This window comes from Anopheles funestus, chromosome 2RL (assembly GCF_943734845.2).
Source record: "Anopheles funestus chromosome 2RL, idAnoFuneDA-416_04, whole genome shotgun sequence".
In the NCBI taxonomy this organism is placed as follows: Eukaryota; Metazoa; Arthropoda; class Insecta; order Diptera; family Culicidae; genus Anopheles; species Anopheles funestus.
Window position 1 is genome coordinate 102,755,663 of NC_064598.1, and position 14,414 is coordinate 102,770,076.

At 44.8% G+C, this 14,414-nt stretch overlaps 1 protein-coding gene across 3 annotated transcripts in view; it reads right to left on the reverse strand.

Moving 5' to 3' along the window:
• The window catches only part of LOC125764444 (uncharacterized), a 38,551-nt gene that overhangs the window by 1,094 nt on the left and 23,043 nt on the right, over nucleotides 1-14,414 (reverse strand). Inside the window, exon 2 of one of the 3 annotated variants that reach the window (XM_049428697.1) lies at nucleotides 9,370-10,988. The exons of 1 other annotated variant lie outside the window; for it this stretch is intronic. In XM_049428697.1, coding sequence (XP_049284654.1) covers nucleotides 10,499-10,988 — 490 coding nt within the window. In that variant the 3' untranslated portion in view covers nucleotides 9,370-10,498. Of the gene's footprint in view, nucleotides 1-9,369; nucleotides 10,989-13,621; nucleotides 14,127-14,414 lie in introns of those variants that run through there. One more of the 3 variants, XM_049428696.1, reaches the window with a different exon arrangement.

Sequence of the window (14,414 nt, forward strand, 5' to 3'; positions counted from 1 at the left end):
CGGCAGCTGCGTTGCGCATTGGTCTGGCAAATACGCACACGGAAAGCATTAGGAAATGGGCGTATTTTCTCGTGGTATGCTGGCATAAATCGGTGCAGGAATTTGCTAGCAGTAAGCGACCGATAATGTGTTGTTTTTCCGTAGATGCGTTGGGGATCGGTCTTGCAAATACGCACACGGTAAGCATTAGGAAATGGGCGTATTTTCTCGTGGTATGCTGGTATGAATCGGTGCAGAAATTTGCTAGCAGTAACCGACCGATAATGGGATATTTTTCGGCAGCTGCGTTGGGCATTGGTCTGGCAAATACGCACACGGAAAGCATTAGGAAATGGGCGTATTTTCTCGTGGTATGCTGGCATAAATCGGTGCAGAAATTTGCTAGCAGTAAGCGACTGATAATGTGTTGTTTTTCCGTAGATGCGCTGGGGATTAGTGTGGCAAATACGCACACGGAAAGCATTAGGAAATGGACGTATTTTCTCGTGGTATGCTGGTATGAATCGGTGCAGAAATTTGCTAGCAGTAAGCGACCGATAATGTGTTGTTTTTTCGTACATGCGTTGGGGATCGGTCTTGCAAATACGCACACGGAAAGCATTAAGAAATGGGCGTATTTTCTCGTGGTATGCTGGCATAAATCGGTGCAGAAATTTGCTAGCAGTAAGCGACCGATAATGTGTTGTTTTTTTCGTAGATGCGTTAGGGATCGGTCTTGTAAATACGCACACGGAAAGCATTAGGAAATTGGCGTATTTTCTCGTGGTATGCTGGCATAAATCGGTGCAGGAATTTGCTAGTAGTAAGCGACCGATAATGTGTTGTTTTTCCGTAGATGCTTTGGGGATCGGTCTGGCAAATACGCACACGGAAAGCATTAGGAAATGGGCGTATTTTCTCGTGGTATGCTGGCATAAATCGGTGCAGGAATTTGCTAGCAGTAAGCGACCGATAATGTGTTGTTTTTTCGTAGATGCGCTGGGGATCGGTCTGGCAAATACGCACACGGAAAGCATTAGGAAATGGTCGAATTTTCTCGTGGTATGCTGGCATAAATCGGTGCAGGAATTTGCTAGCAGTAAGCGACCGATAATGGGTTATTTTTCGGCAGCTGCGTTGGGCATTGGTCTGGCAAATACGCACACGGAAAGCATTAGGAAATGGGCGTATTTTCTCGTGGTATGCTGGCATAAATCGGTGCAGGAATTTGCTAGCAGTAAGCGACCGATAATGGGTTATTTTTCGATAGCTGCGTTGGGCATTGGTCTGGCAAAAACGCACACGGAAAGCATTAGGAAATGGGCGTATTTTCTCGTGGTATGCTGGTGTGGATCGGTGCAGGAATTTGCTAGCAGTAAGCGACCGATAATGTGTTGTTTTTTCGTAGATGCGCTGGGGATCGGTCTGGCAAATACGCACACGGAAAGCATTAGGAAATGGGCGTATTTTATCGTGGTATGCTGGCATAGATCGGTGCAGGAATCTGCTAGCAGTAAGCGGCTGATAACGAGTTCTTCTGCTTCTCTTTTTGTAACTACTTTTTCATGAGTGCCGTGCTAAGCCAAAATTATTGGGCGTATCGTATAAAGCGTATTATTTGTTTGTGTTTCGGGCGCATACGCCTGCGCACTCTTGCTAACGATTGGTAACGGTCACCACAATTAAAAGCAAAGCTAATAAAATTAAATTAAATGAAAGAACACTGAAATAAATTTTAGCGAATATAATAAAATACAATTAATTTTTTTGAGTTTGCTGAAATAGAATGTTTTTAAATTTAATTTCATGTAATATCATTTGCGTTATTTCAATTTGCTTGAAATTAATTGAATTAAATATTGTTTGCTATATTCATTTGACACAGATGTCACTCGACACAGATGTCATTCGACACTGATGTCACTCGTACATCCTGTTGCTTTGTAGGTGAAACCGCATATCAAGGATAAGAAAACGATAGCCGCATGATGTAAATTGCGAAGCTGAACGTGTGCGCTCATTGTGTGATCGATTTGGCTCGACAGCGCATTGTGAAGAACGGTGGCAAATTGTTTACGTTTCACAAGCTCTCCTTGATCTCTCAGGGATTAATCGGTCATTCATTTAATTTTTAGCTGAACCGTTTCCTGTACCGTCCTAAACAAGGAATGCAACAAGCTCGTCATGCGTCGTCTGTTCATAAGCCGAATGAACCATTGCTGTTGTTACTCAATCAACGTGTTGGACTATTGGTGAAGCTGGCCGTCCGGGATGAAAAATCGATAGCTGTTGTGATCGGCCTGGTTACCAACTATGTACACATGCTGTAAATTGCGAAGCTGACCGTGTGCGCTCATCGTGTGATCGATTTGGCTCGACAGCGCATTCTGAAAAACGTTGGCAAAACCTACACGTTTGATTAGTTCTCCCTGATCTTTCAGACAAGCAGAACTCCGTGTTTTTTTAAAGAAATGTTTTATCTTTTGGGGTTTGTTTACATTATTAAAAAGTTCCTCGCCTAGAGCTGGGTGTTGTTTCTGTTATGGGCATGGTTTTTGCCTTAAGCGAATTGCTACAATACGTTGTTTTAATCAGCAGAATTTTAACCTTTAATTTAACCTCAGTCGGAGGAAATCAAATCTACGCTTTTTGCGTTTTTATGTCGATAATTTACATTCATTTGTAAGTGGACGCAGGGCTTCTCTACATTTTTTTGACTTCGTGTTCAGTGGATCAGCGTATCAAAGAAGTACAGTGTTGATGTAGCACAAGCGTTCCGTGCGGGAGGTATTCAAGCACTTCGGGCGTATTCCGAGTGTGCCACACAGTAACACCCGCCTACGTGCAGTTGAAGGTCTGTAGGTTCGAGAAGGCTCGTGATCGCGTTTAATAAGAATCAATTTGCATTTCCATAGAACATCAACATTTGCTAAAGCGTTGACCTGAAACAAACTTTAAAAATGCAAATTTTATTTTACGTAACTGAATTTAATTATATTTCATTCTATTAGCTTATCAATTAACACGACCGAATGACCGAGTGTCGAATGACATCTGTGTCAAATAAATATAGCAAACAATATTTAATTCAATTAATTTCAAGCAAATTAAAATAACGCAAATAATAATACATGAAATTCAATTTAAGAACATTTTATTTCAGCAAACTCAATAAAGTTAATTGTATTTTATTATATTCGCTAAAATTTATTTCAGTGTTCTATCATTTAATTTAATTTTATTAGCTTTGCTTTTAATTGTGGTGACCGTTACCAATCGTTACCAAGAGTGTGCAAGCATATTCGCTTGAAACATACACAAGTAATTCGTTTTATTCGACACGCCCAATAATTTTGGCTTAAAACGGCACTCATCAAAAAGTAGTTACAAAAAGAGAAGCAGAAGAACTAGTTATCAGTCGCTTACTGCTAGCACATTCCTGCACCGATTTATGCCAGCATACCACGAGAAAATGCGACAATTTCCTAATGCTTTCCTTGTGCGTATTTGCCAGACCGATCCCCAAAGCATCTACGGAAAAACAACCCATTATCGGTCGCTTACTGCTAGCAAATTCCTGCACCGATCCACACCAGCATACCACGAGAAAATACGGCCAACGCTGCATTGGGAATCGGTCTGCAAATACGCACACGGTAAGCATTAGGAAATGGGCATATTTTCTCGTGGTATGCTGGCATGATTCGGTGCATTAATCTGCTAGCAGTAAGCGACCGATAATGTGTTGTTTTTTCATACATGCGCTGGAGATCGGTCTGGCAAAAACGCACACGAAAAGCATTAGGAAATTGTCGTATTTTCTCGCGGTATGCTGGCATAAATCGGTGCAGGAATTTGCTAGCAGTAAGCGACCGATAATGGGTTATTTCTCGGCAGCTGCGTTGGGCATTGGTCTGGCAAAAACGCACACGGAAAGCATTAGGAAATGGGCGTATTTTCTCGTGGTTTGCTGGTATGGATCGGTGCAGGAATTTGCTAGCAGTAAGCGACCGATAATGGGTTATTTTTCGGTAGATGCGTTGGGGAATGGCCTCGCAAAAACGCACACGTAAAGCATTAGGAAATGGGCGTATTTTCTCGTGGTATGCTGGTGTGGATCGGTGCAGGAATTTGCTAGCAGTAAGCGACCGATAATGGGTTGTTTTTCGGCAGCTGCGTTGGGCATTGGTCTGGCAAAAACGCACACGGAAAGCATTAGGAAATGGGCGTATTTTCTCGTGGTATGCTGGCATGATTCGGTGCATTAATCTGCTAGCAGTAAGCGACCGATAATGGGTTATTTTTCGGTAAATGCGTTGGGGAATGGTCTGGCAAAAACGCACACGGAAAGCATTAGGAAATGGGCGTATTTTCTCGTGGTATGCTGGCATAAATCGGTGCAGGAATTTGCTAGCAGTAAGCGACCGATAATGGGTTATTTTTCGGCAGCTGCGTTGGGGATTGGTCTGGCAAAAACGCACACGAAAAGCATTAGGAAATTGTCGTATTTTCTCGTGGTATGCTGGCATAAATCGGTGCAGGAATTTGCTAGCAGTAAGCGACCGATAATGGGTTATTTTTCGGCAGCTGCGTTGGGCATTGGTCTGGCAAAAACGCACACGTAAAGCATTAGGAAATGGGCGTATTTTCTCGTGGTATGCTGGCATAAATCGGTGCAGAAATTTGCTAGCAGTAAGCGACCGATAATGTGTTGTTTTTCCGTAGATGCGCTGGGAATCGGTCTGGCAAATACGCACATGAAAAGCATTTTTAAATGGGCGTATTTTCTCGTGGTATGCTGGTATGGATCGCTGCAGAAATTTGCTAGTAGTAAGCGACCGGTAATGGGTTATTTTTCGGCAGCTGCGTTGGGGATTGGTCTGGCAAAAACGCACACGAAAAGCATTAGGAAATTGTCGTATTTTCTCGTGGTATGCTGGCATAAATCGGTGCAGGAATTTGCTAGCAGTAAGCGACCGATAATGGGTTATTTCTCGGCAGCTGCGTTGGGCATTGGTCTGGCAAATACGCACACGTAAAGCATTAGGAAATGGGCGTATTTTCTCGTGGTATGCTGGCATAAATCGGTGCAGAAATTTGCTAGCAGTAAGCGACCGATAATGTGTTGTTTTTCCGTAGATGCGCTGGGGATTAGTGTGGCAAAAACGCACACAGAAAGCATTAGGAAATGGGCGTATTTTCTCGTGGTATGCTGGTATGAATCGGTGCAGAAATTTGCTAGCAATAAGCGACCGATAATGTGTTGTTTTTTCGTACATGCGTTGGGGATCGGTCTTGCAAAAACGCACACGGAAAGCATTAAGAAATGGACGTATTTTCTCGTGGTATGTTGGAATGAATCGGTGCAGAAATTTGCTAGCAGTAAGCGACCGATAATGTGTTGTTTTTCCGTAGATGCTTTGGGGATCGGTCTGGCAAATACGCACACGAAAAGCATTAGGAAATGGGCGTTTTTTCTCGTGGTATGCTGGCATAAATCGGTGCAGGAATTTGCTAGCAGTAAGCGACCGATAATGTGTTGTTTTTTCGTAGATGCGTTATTGATCGGTCTTGCAAATACGCACACGGAAAGCATTAGGAAATGGGCGTATTTTCTCGTGGTATGCTGGTATGAATCGGTGCAGAAATTTGCTAGCAGTAAGCGACCGATAATGTGTTGTTTTTCCGTAGATGCGCTGGGGATTGGTCTTGCAAATACGCACACGGAAAACATTAAGAAATGGGCGTATTTTCTCGTGGTATGCTGGCATAAATCGGTGCAGGAATTTGCTAGCAGTAAGCGACCGATAATGTGTTGTTTTTCCGTAGATGCGTTAGGGATCGGTCTTGCAAATACGCACACGGAAAGCATTAGGAAATGGGCGTATTTTCTCGTTGTATGCTGGTATGGGTCGGTGCAGAAATTTGCTAGCAGTAAGCGACCGATAATGTGTTGTTTTTCGTACATGCTTTGGGGATCGGTCTTGCAAATACGCACACGGAAAGCATTAGGAAATGGGCGTATTTTCTCGTGGTATGCTGGTATGAATCGGTGCAGAAATTTGCTAGCAGTAAGCGACCGATAATGTGTTGTTTTTCCGTAGATGCGTTAGGGATCGGTCAAGCAAATACGCACACGGAAAGCATTAGGAAATGGTCGTATTTTCTCGTGGTATGCTGGTATAAATCGGTGCAGAAATTTGCTAGCAGTAAGCGACCGATAATGTGTTGTTTTTCCGTAGATGCGTTGGGGATCGGTCTGGCAAATACGCACACGAAAAGCATTAGGAAATGGGCGTATTTTCTCGTGGTATGCTGGTATGAATCGGTGCAGAAATTTGCTAGCAGTAAGCGACCGATAATGTGTTCTTTTTCCGTAGATGCGTTAGGGATCGGTCAAGCAAATACGCACACGGAAAGCATTAGGAAATTGTCGTATTTTCTCGTGGTATGCTGGTATAAATCGGTGCAGAAATTTGCTAGCAGTAAGCGACCGATAATGTGTTGTTTTTCCGTAGATGCGTTGGGGATCGGTCTGGCAAATACGCACACGGAAAGCATTAGGAAATGGGCGTATTTTCTCGTGGTATGCTGGTATGAATCGGTGCAGAAATTTGCTAGCAGTAAACGACGGATAATGTGTTGTTTTTCCGTAGATGCTTTGGGGATCGGTCTGGCAAATACGCACACGGAAAGCATTAGGAAATGGGTGTATTTTCTCGTGGTATGCTGGCATAAATCGGTGCAGGAATTTGCTAGCAGTAAGCGACCGATAATGTGTTGTTTTTTCGTAGATGCGTTAGGGATCGGTCTGGCAAATACGCACACGGAAAGCATTAGGAAATGGTCGTATTTTCTCGTGGTATGCTGGCATAAATCGGTGCAGGAATTTGCTAGCAGTAACCGACCAATAATGGAATATTTTTCGGCTGCTGCGTTGGGCATTGGTCTGGCAAATACGCACACGGAAAGCATTAGGAAATGGGCGTATTTTCTCGTGGTTTGCTGGTATGGATCGGTGCAGGAATCTGCTAGCAGTAAGCGACCGATAATGTGTTGTTTTTCCGTAGATGCGTTGGGGATCGGTCTGGCAAATACGCACACGGAAAGCATTAGGAAATGGGCGTATTTTCTCGTGGTATGCTGGTATGAATCGGTGCAGAAATTTGCTAGCAGTAAACGACGGATAATGTGTTGTTTTTCTGTAGATGCTTTGGGGATCGGTCTGGCAAATACGCACACGGAAAGCATTAGGAAATGGGTGTATTTTCTCGTGGTATGCTGGCATAAATCGGTGCAGGAATCTGCTAGCAGTAAGCGACCGATAATGTGTTGTTTTTTCGTAGATGCGTTAGGGATCGGTCTGGCAAATACGCACACGGAAAGCATTAGGAAATGGGCGTATTTTCTCGTGGTATGCTGGCATAAATCGGTGCAGGAATTTGCTAGCAGTAACCGACCAATAATGGGATATTTTTCGGCAGCTGCGTTGGGCATTGGTCTGGCAAATACGCACACGGAAAGTATTAGGAAATGGGCGTATTTTCTCGTGGTTTGCTGGTATGGATCGGTGCAGGAATCTGCTAGCAGTAAGCGACCGACAATGGGATATTTTTCGGTAAATGCGTTGGGGAATGGTCTGGCAAAAACGCACACGGAAAGCATTAGGAAATGGGCGTATTTTCTTGTGGTATGCTGGTATGGATCGGTGCAGTAATTTGCTAGCAGTAAGCGACCGACAATGTGTTGTTTTTTCGTCGATGCGTTGGGAATCGGTCTGGCAAATACGCACATGAAAAGCATTAGGAAATGGGCGTATTTTCTCGTGGTATGCTGGTATGGATCGCTGCAGAAATTTGCTAGTAGTAAGCGACCGATAATGGGTTATTTTTCGGCAGCTGCGTTGGGGATTGGTCTGGCAAAAACGCACACGAAAAGCATTAGGAAATTGTCGTATTTTCTCGTGGTATGCTGGCATAAATCGGTGCAGGAATTTGCTAGCAGTAAGCGACCAATAATGGGTTATTTTTCGGCAGCTGCGTTGGGGATTAGTGTGGCAAAAACGCACACAGAAAGCATTAGGAAATGGGCGTATTTTCTCGTGGTATGCTGGTATGAATCGGTGCAGAAATTTGCTAGCAGTAAGCGACCGATAATGTGTTGTTTTTTCGTACATGCGTTGGGGATCGGTCTTGCAAAAACGCACACGGAAAGCATGAGGAAATGGGCGTATTTTCTCGTGGTATGCCGGTGTGAATCGGTGCAGAAATTTGCTAGCAGTAAGCGACCGATAATGTGTGGTTTTTCCGTAGATGCGTTAGGGATCGGTCTGGCAAATACGCACACGGAAAGCATTAGGAAATGGGCGTATTTTCTCGTGGTTTGCTGGTATGGATCGGTGCAGGAATCTGCTAGCAGTAAGCGACCGATAATGGGTTATTTTTCGGTAGATGCGTTGGGGATTGGTCTGGAAAAAACGCACACGGAAAGCATTAGGAAATGGGCGTATTTTCTCGTGGTATGCTGGTGTGGATCGGTGCAGGAATTTGCTAGCAGTAAGCGACCGATAATGGGATATTTTTCGGCAGCTGCGTTGGGCATTGGTCTGGCAAAAACGCACACGGAAAGCATTAGGAAATGGGCGTATTTTCTCGTGGTATGCTGGCATAAATCGGTGCAGGAATTTGCTAGCAGTAAGCGACCGATAATGGGTTATTTTTCGGCAGCTGCGTTTTGCATTGGAAATGAGCGTATTTTCTCGTGGTATGCTGGCATAAATCGGTGCAGGAATTTGCTAGCAGTAAGCGACCGATAATGTGTGGTTTTTCCTTAGATGCTTTGGGAATCGGTCTGGCAAATACGCACACGGAAAGCATTAGGAAATTGTCGTATTTTCTCGTGGTATGCTGGCATAAATCGGTGCAGGAATTTGCTAGCAGTAAGCGACCGATAATGGGTTATTTTTCGGTAGATGCGTTGGGCATTGCTCTGGTAAAAACGCACACAGAAAGCATTAGGAAATGATCGTATTTTCTCGTGGTATGCTGGCATAAATCGGTGCAGGAATTTGCTAGTAGTAAGCGACCGATAATGGGTTATTTTTCAGTAGATGCGTTGGGCATTGGTCTGGCAAAAACGCACACGGAAAGCATTAGGAAATGGGCGTATTTTTCGTGGTATGCTGGCATAAATCGGTGCAGGAATTTGCAAGTAGTAAGCGACCGATATTGGGTTATTTTTCGGCAGCTGCGTTGGGGATTGGTCTGGCAAAAACGCACACGGAAAGCATTAGGAAATGGGCGTATTTTCTCGTGGTATGCTGGTGTGGATCGGTGCAGGAATTTGCTAGTAGTAAGCGACCGATAATGGGTTATTTTTCGGCAGCTGCGTTGGGGATTGGTCTGGCAAAAACGCACACGGAAAGCATTAGGAAATGGGCGTATTTTCTCGTGGTATGCTGGCCTGAATATATGCAGGAATTTGCTAGTAGTAAGCGACCGATAATGGGTTATTTTTCGGCAGCTGCGTTGGGGATCGGTCTTGCAAATACGCACACAGAAAGCATTAGGAAATGGGCGTATTTTCTCGTGGTATGCTGGTGTGGATCGGTGCAGGAATTTGCTAGTAGTATGCGACCGTTAATGGGTTATTTTTCGGTAGATGCGTTGGGCATTGGTCTGGCAAAAACGCACACGGAAAGCATTAGGAAATGGGCGTATTTTCTCGTGGTATGCTGGCATGATTCGATGCAGGAATTTGCTAGCAGTAAGCGACCGATAATGGGTTATTTTTCGGCAGCTGCGTTGGGGATTGGTCTGGCAAATACGCATACGGAAAGCATTAGGAAATGGGCGTATTTTCTCGTGGTATGCTGGTGTGGATCGGTGCAGGAATTTGCTAGTAGTAAGCGACCGATAATGGGATATTTTTCGGTAGATGCGTTGGGGATTGGTCTGGCAAAAACGCACACGGAAAGCATTAAGAAATGGGCGTATTTTCTCGTGGTATGCTGGCTTAAATCGGTGCAGGAATTTGCTAGCAGTAAGCGACCGATAATGGGTTATTTTTCGGCAGCTGCGTTGAGCATTGGAAATGGGCGTATTTTCTCGTGGTATGCTGGCATAAATCGGTGCAGGAATTTGCTAGCAGTAAGCGACCGATAATGTATGGTTTTTCCTTAGATGCTTTGGGAATCGGTCTGGCAAATACGCACACGGAAAGCATTAGGAATTGGTCGTATTTTCTCGTGGTATGCTGGCATAAATCGGTGCAGGAATTTGCTAGCAGTAAGCGACCGATAATGGGTTATTTTTCGGTAGATGCGTTGGGCATTGGTCTGGTAAAAACGCACACGGAAAGCATTAGGAAATGGTCGTATTTTCTCGTGGTATGCTGGCATAAATCGGTGCAGGAATTTGCTAGCAGTAAGCGACCGATAATGGGATATTTTTCGGTAGATGCGTTGGGCATTGGTCTGGCAAAAACGCACACGGAAAGCATTAGGAAATGGGCGTAATTTCTAGTGGTATGCTGGCATAAATCGGTGCAGGAATTTGCTAGCAGTAAGCGACCGATATTGGGTTATTTTTCGGCAGCTGCGTTGGGCATTGGTCTGGCAAATACGCATACGGAAAGCATTAGGAAATGGGCGTATTTTCTCGTGGCATGCTGTCATAAATCGGTGCAGGAATTTGCTAGTAGTAAGCGACCGATAATGGGATATTTTTCGGTAGATGCGTTGGGGATTGGTCTGGCAAAAACGCACACGGAAAGCATTAGGAAATGGGCGTATTTTCTCGTGGTATGCTGGCATAAATCGGTGCAGGAATTTGCAAGTAGCAAGCGACCGATAATGGGTTATTTTTCGGCAGCTGCGTTGGGGATTGGTCTGGCAAAAACGCACACGGAAAGCATTAGGAAATGGGCGTATTTTCTCGTGGTATGCTGGTGTGGATCGGTGCAGGAATTTGCTAGTAGTAAGCGACCGATAATGGGTTATTTTTCGGCAGCTGCGTTGGGGATTGGTCTGGCAAAAACGCACACGGAAAGCATTAGGAAATGGGCGTATTTTCTCGTGGTATGCTGGCATGATTCTATGCAGGAATTTGCTAGTAGTAAGCGACCGATAATGGGTTATTTTTCGGCAGCTGCGTTGGGGATTGGTCTGACAAATACGCACACGGAAAGCATTAGGAAATTGTCGTATTTTCTCGTGGTATGCTGGTGTGGATCGGTGCAGGAATTTGCTAGTAGTATGCGACCGTTAATGGGTTATTTTTCGGTAGATGCGTTGGGCATTGGTCTGGCAAAAACGCACACGGAAAGCATTAGGAAATGGGCGTATTTTCTCGTGGTATGCTGGCATGATTCGATGCAGGAATTTGCTAGTAGTAAGCGACCGATAATGGGTTATTTTTCGGCAGCTGCGTTGGGGATTGGTCTGGCAAATACGCATACGGAAAGCATTAGGAAATGGGCGTATTTTCTCGTGGTATGCTGGTGTGGATCGGTGCAGGAATTTGCTAGTAGTAAGCGACCGATAATGGGATATTTTTCGGTAGATGCGTTGGGGATTGGTCTGGCAAAAACGCACACGGAAAGCATTAGGAAATGGGCGTATTTTCTCGTGGTATGCTGGCATAAATCGGTGCAGGAATTTGCAAGTAGTAAGCGACCGATAATGGGTTATTTTTCGGCAGCTGCGTTCGGGATTGGTCTGGCAAAAACGCACACGGAAAGCATTAGGAAATGGGCGTATTTTCTCGTGGTATGCTGGTGTGGATCGGTGCAGGAATTTGCTAGTAGTAAGCGACCGATAATGGGTTATTTTTCGGCAGCTGCGTTGGGGATTGGTCTGGCAAATACGCACACGGAAAGCATTAGGAAATTGTCGTATTTTCTCGTGGTATGCTGGCATGATTCGGTGCATTAATCTGCTAGCAGTAAGCGACCGATAATGTATTGTATTTTCATACATGCGCTGGAGATCGGTCTGGCAAAAACGCACATGGAAAGCATTAGGAAATGGGCGTATTTTCTCGTGGTATGCTGGCATAAATCGGTGCAGGAATTTGCTAGCAGTAAGCGACCGATAATGTGTTGTTTTTCCGTAGATGCGTTGGGAATCGGTCTGGCAAATACGCACACGGAAAGCATTAGGAAATTGTCGTATTTTCTCGTGGTATGCTGGCATAAATCGGTGCAGGAATTTGCTAGCAGTAAGCGACCGATAATGGGATATTTTTCGGCAGCTGCGTTGGGCATTGGTCTGGCAAAAACGCACACGGAAAGCATTAAGAAATGGGCGTATTTTCTCGTGGTATGCTGGCTTAAATCGGTGCAGGAATTTGCTAGCAGTAAGCGACCGATAATGGGTTATTTTTCGGCAGCTGCGTTGGGCATTGGAAATGGGCGTATTTTCTCGTGGTATGCTGGCATAAATCGGTGCAGGAATTTGCTAGCAGTAAGCGACCGATAATGTATGGTTTTTCCTTAGATGCTTTGGGAATCGGTCTGGCAAATACGCACACGGAAAGCATTAGGAATTGGTCGTATTTTCTCGTGGTATGCTGGCATAAATCGGTGCAGGAATTTGCTAGCAGTAAGCGACCGATAATGGGTTATTTTTCGGTAGATGCGTTGGGCATTGGTCTGGTAAAAACGCACACGGAAAGCATTAGGAAATGGTCGTATTTTCTCGTGGTATGCTGGCATAAATCGGTGCAGGAATTTGCTAGCAGTAAGCGACCGATAATGGGATATTTTTCGGTAGATGCGTTGGGCATTGGTCTGGCAAAAACGCACACGGAAAGCATTAGGAAATGGGCGTAATTTCTAGTGGTATGCTGGCATAAATCGGTGCAGGAATTTGCTAGCAGTAAGCGACCGATATTGGGTTATTTTTCGGCAGCTGCGTTGGGCATTGGTCTGGCAAATACGCATACGGAAAGCATTAGGAAATGGGCGTATTTTCTCGTGGCATGCTGTCATAAATCGGTGCAGGAATTTGCTAGTAGTAAGCGACCGATAATGGGATATTTTTCGGTAGATGCGTTGGGGATTGGTCTGGCAAAAACGCACACGGAAAGCATTAGGAAATGGTCGTATTTTCTCGTGGTATGCTGGCATAAATCGGTGCAGGAATTTGCAAGTAGCAAGCGACCGATAATGGGTTATTTTTCGGCAGCTGCGTTGGGGATTGGTCTGGCAAAAACGCACACGGAAAGCATTAGGAAATGGGCGTATTTTCTCGTGGTATGCTGGTGTGGATCGGTGCAGGAATTTGCTAGTAGTAAGCGACCGATAATGGGTTATTTTTCGGTAGCTGCGTTGGGGATTGGTCTGGCAAAAACGCACACGGAAAGCATTAGGAAATGGGCGTATTTTCTCGTGGTATGCTGGCATGATTCGATGCAGGAATTTGCTAGTAGTAAGCGACCGATAATGGGTTATTTTTCGGCAGCTGCGTTGGGGATTGGTCTGGCAAATACGCATACGGAAAGCATTAGGAAATGGGCGTATTTTCTCGTGGTATGCTGGCATAAATCGGTGCAGGAATTTGCTAGCAGTAAGCGACCGATATTGGGTTATTTTTCGGCAGCTGCGTTGGGGATTGGTCTGGCAAAAACGCACACGGAAAGCATTAGGAAATGGGCGTATTTTCTCGTGGTATGCTGGTGTGGTGCAGGAATTTGCTAGTAGTAAGCGAAAGATAATGGGATATTTTTCGGCAGCTGCGTTGGGGATTGGTCTGGCAAATACGCATACGGAAAGCATTAGGAAATGGGCGTATTTTCTCGTGGTATGCTGTCATAAATCGGTGCAGGAATTTGCTAGTAGTAAGCGACCGATAATGGGATATTTTTCGGTAGATGCGTTGGGGATTGGTCTGGCAAAAACGCACACGGAAAGCATTAGGAAATGGGCGTATTTTCTCGTGGTATGCTGGCATAAATCGGTGCAGGAATTTGCAAGTAGTAAGCGACCGATAATGGGTTATTTTTCGGCAGCTGCGTTGGGGATTGATCTGGCAAAAACGCACACGGAAAGCATTAGGAAATGGGCGTATTTTCTCGTGGTATGCTGGTGTGGATCGGTGCAGGAATTTGCTAGTAGTAAGCGACCGATAATGGGTTATTTTTCGGCAGCTGCGTTGGGGATTGGTCTGGCAAATACGCACACGGAAAGCATTAGGAAATTGTCGTATTTTCTCGTGGTATGCTGGCATGATTCGGTGCATTAATCTGCTAGCAGTAAGCGACCGATAATGTGTTGTATTTTCATACATGCGCTGGAGATCGGTCTGGCAAAAACGCACACGAAAAGCATTAGGAAATTGTCGTATTTTCTCGTGGTATGCTGGCATAAATCGGTGCAGGAATTTGCTAGCAGTAAGCGACCGATAATGGGATATTTTTCGGCAGCTGCGTTGGGCA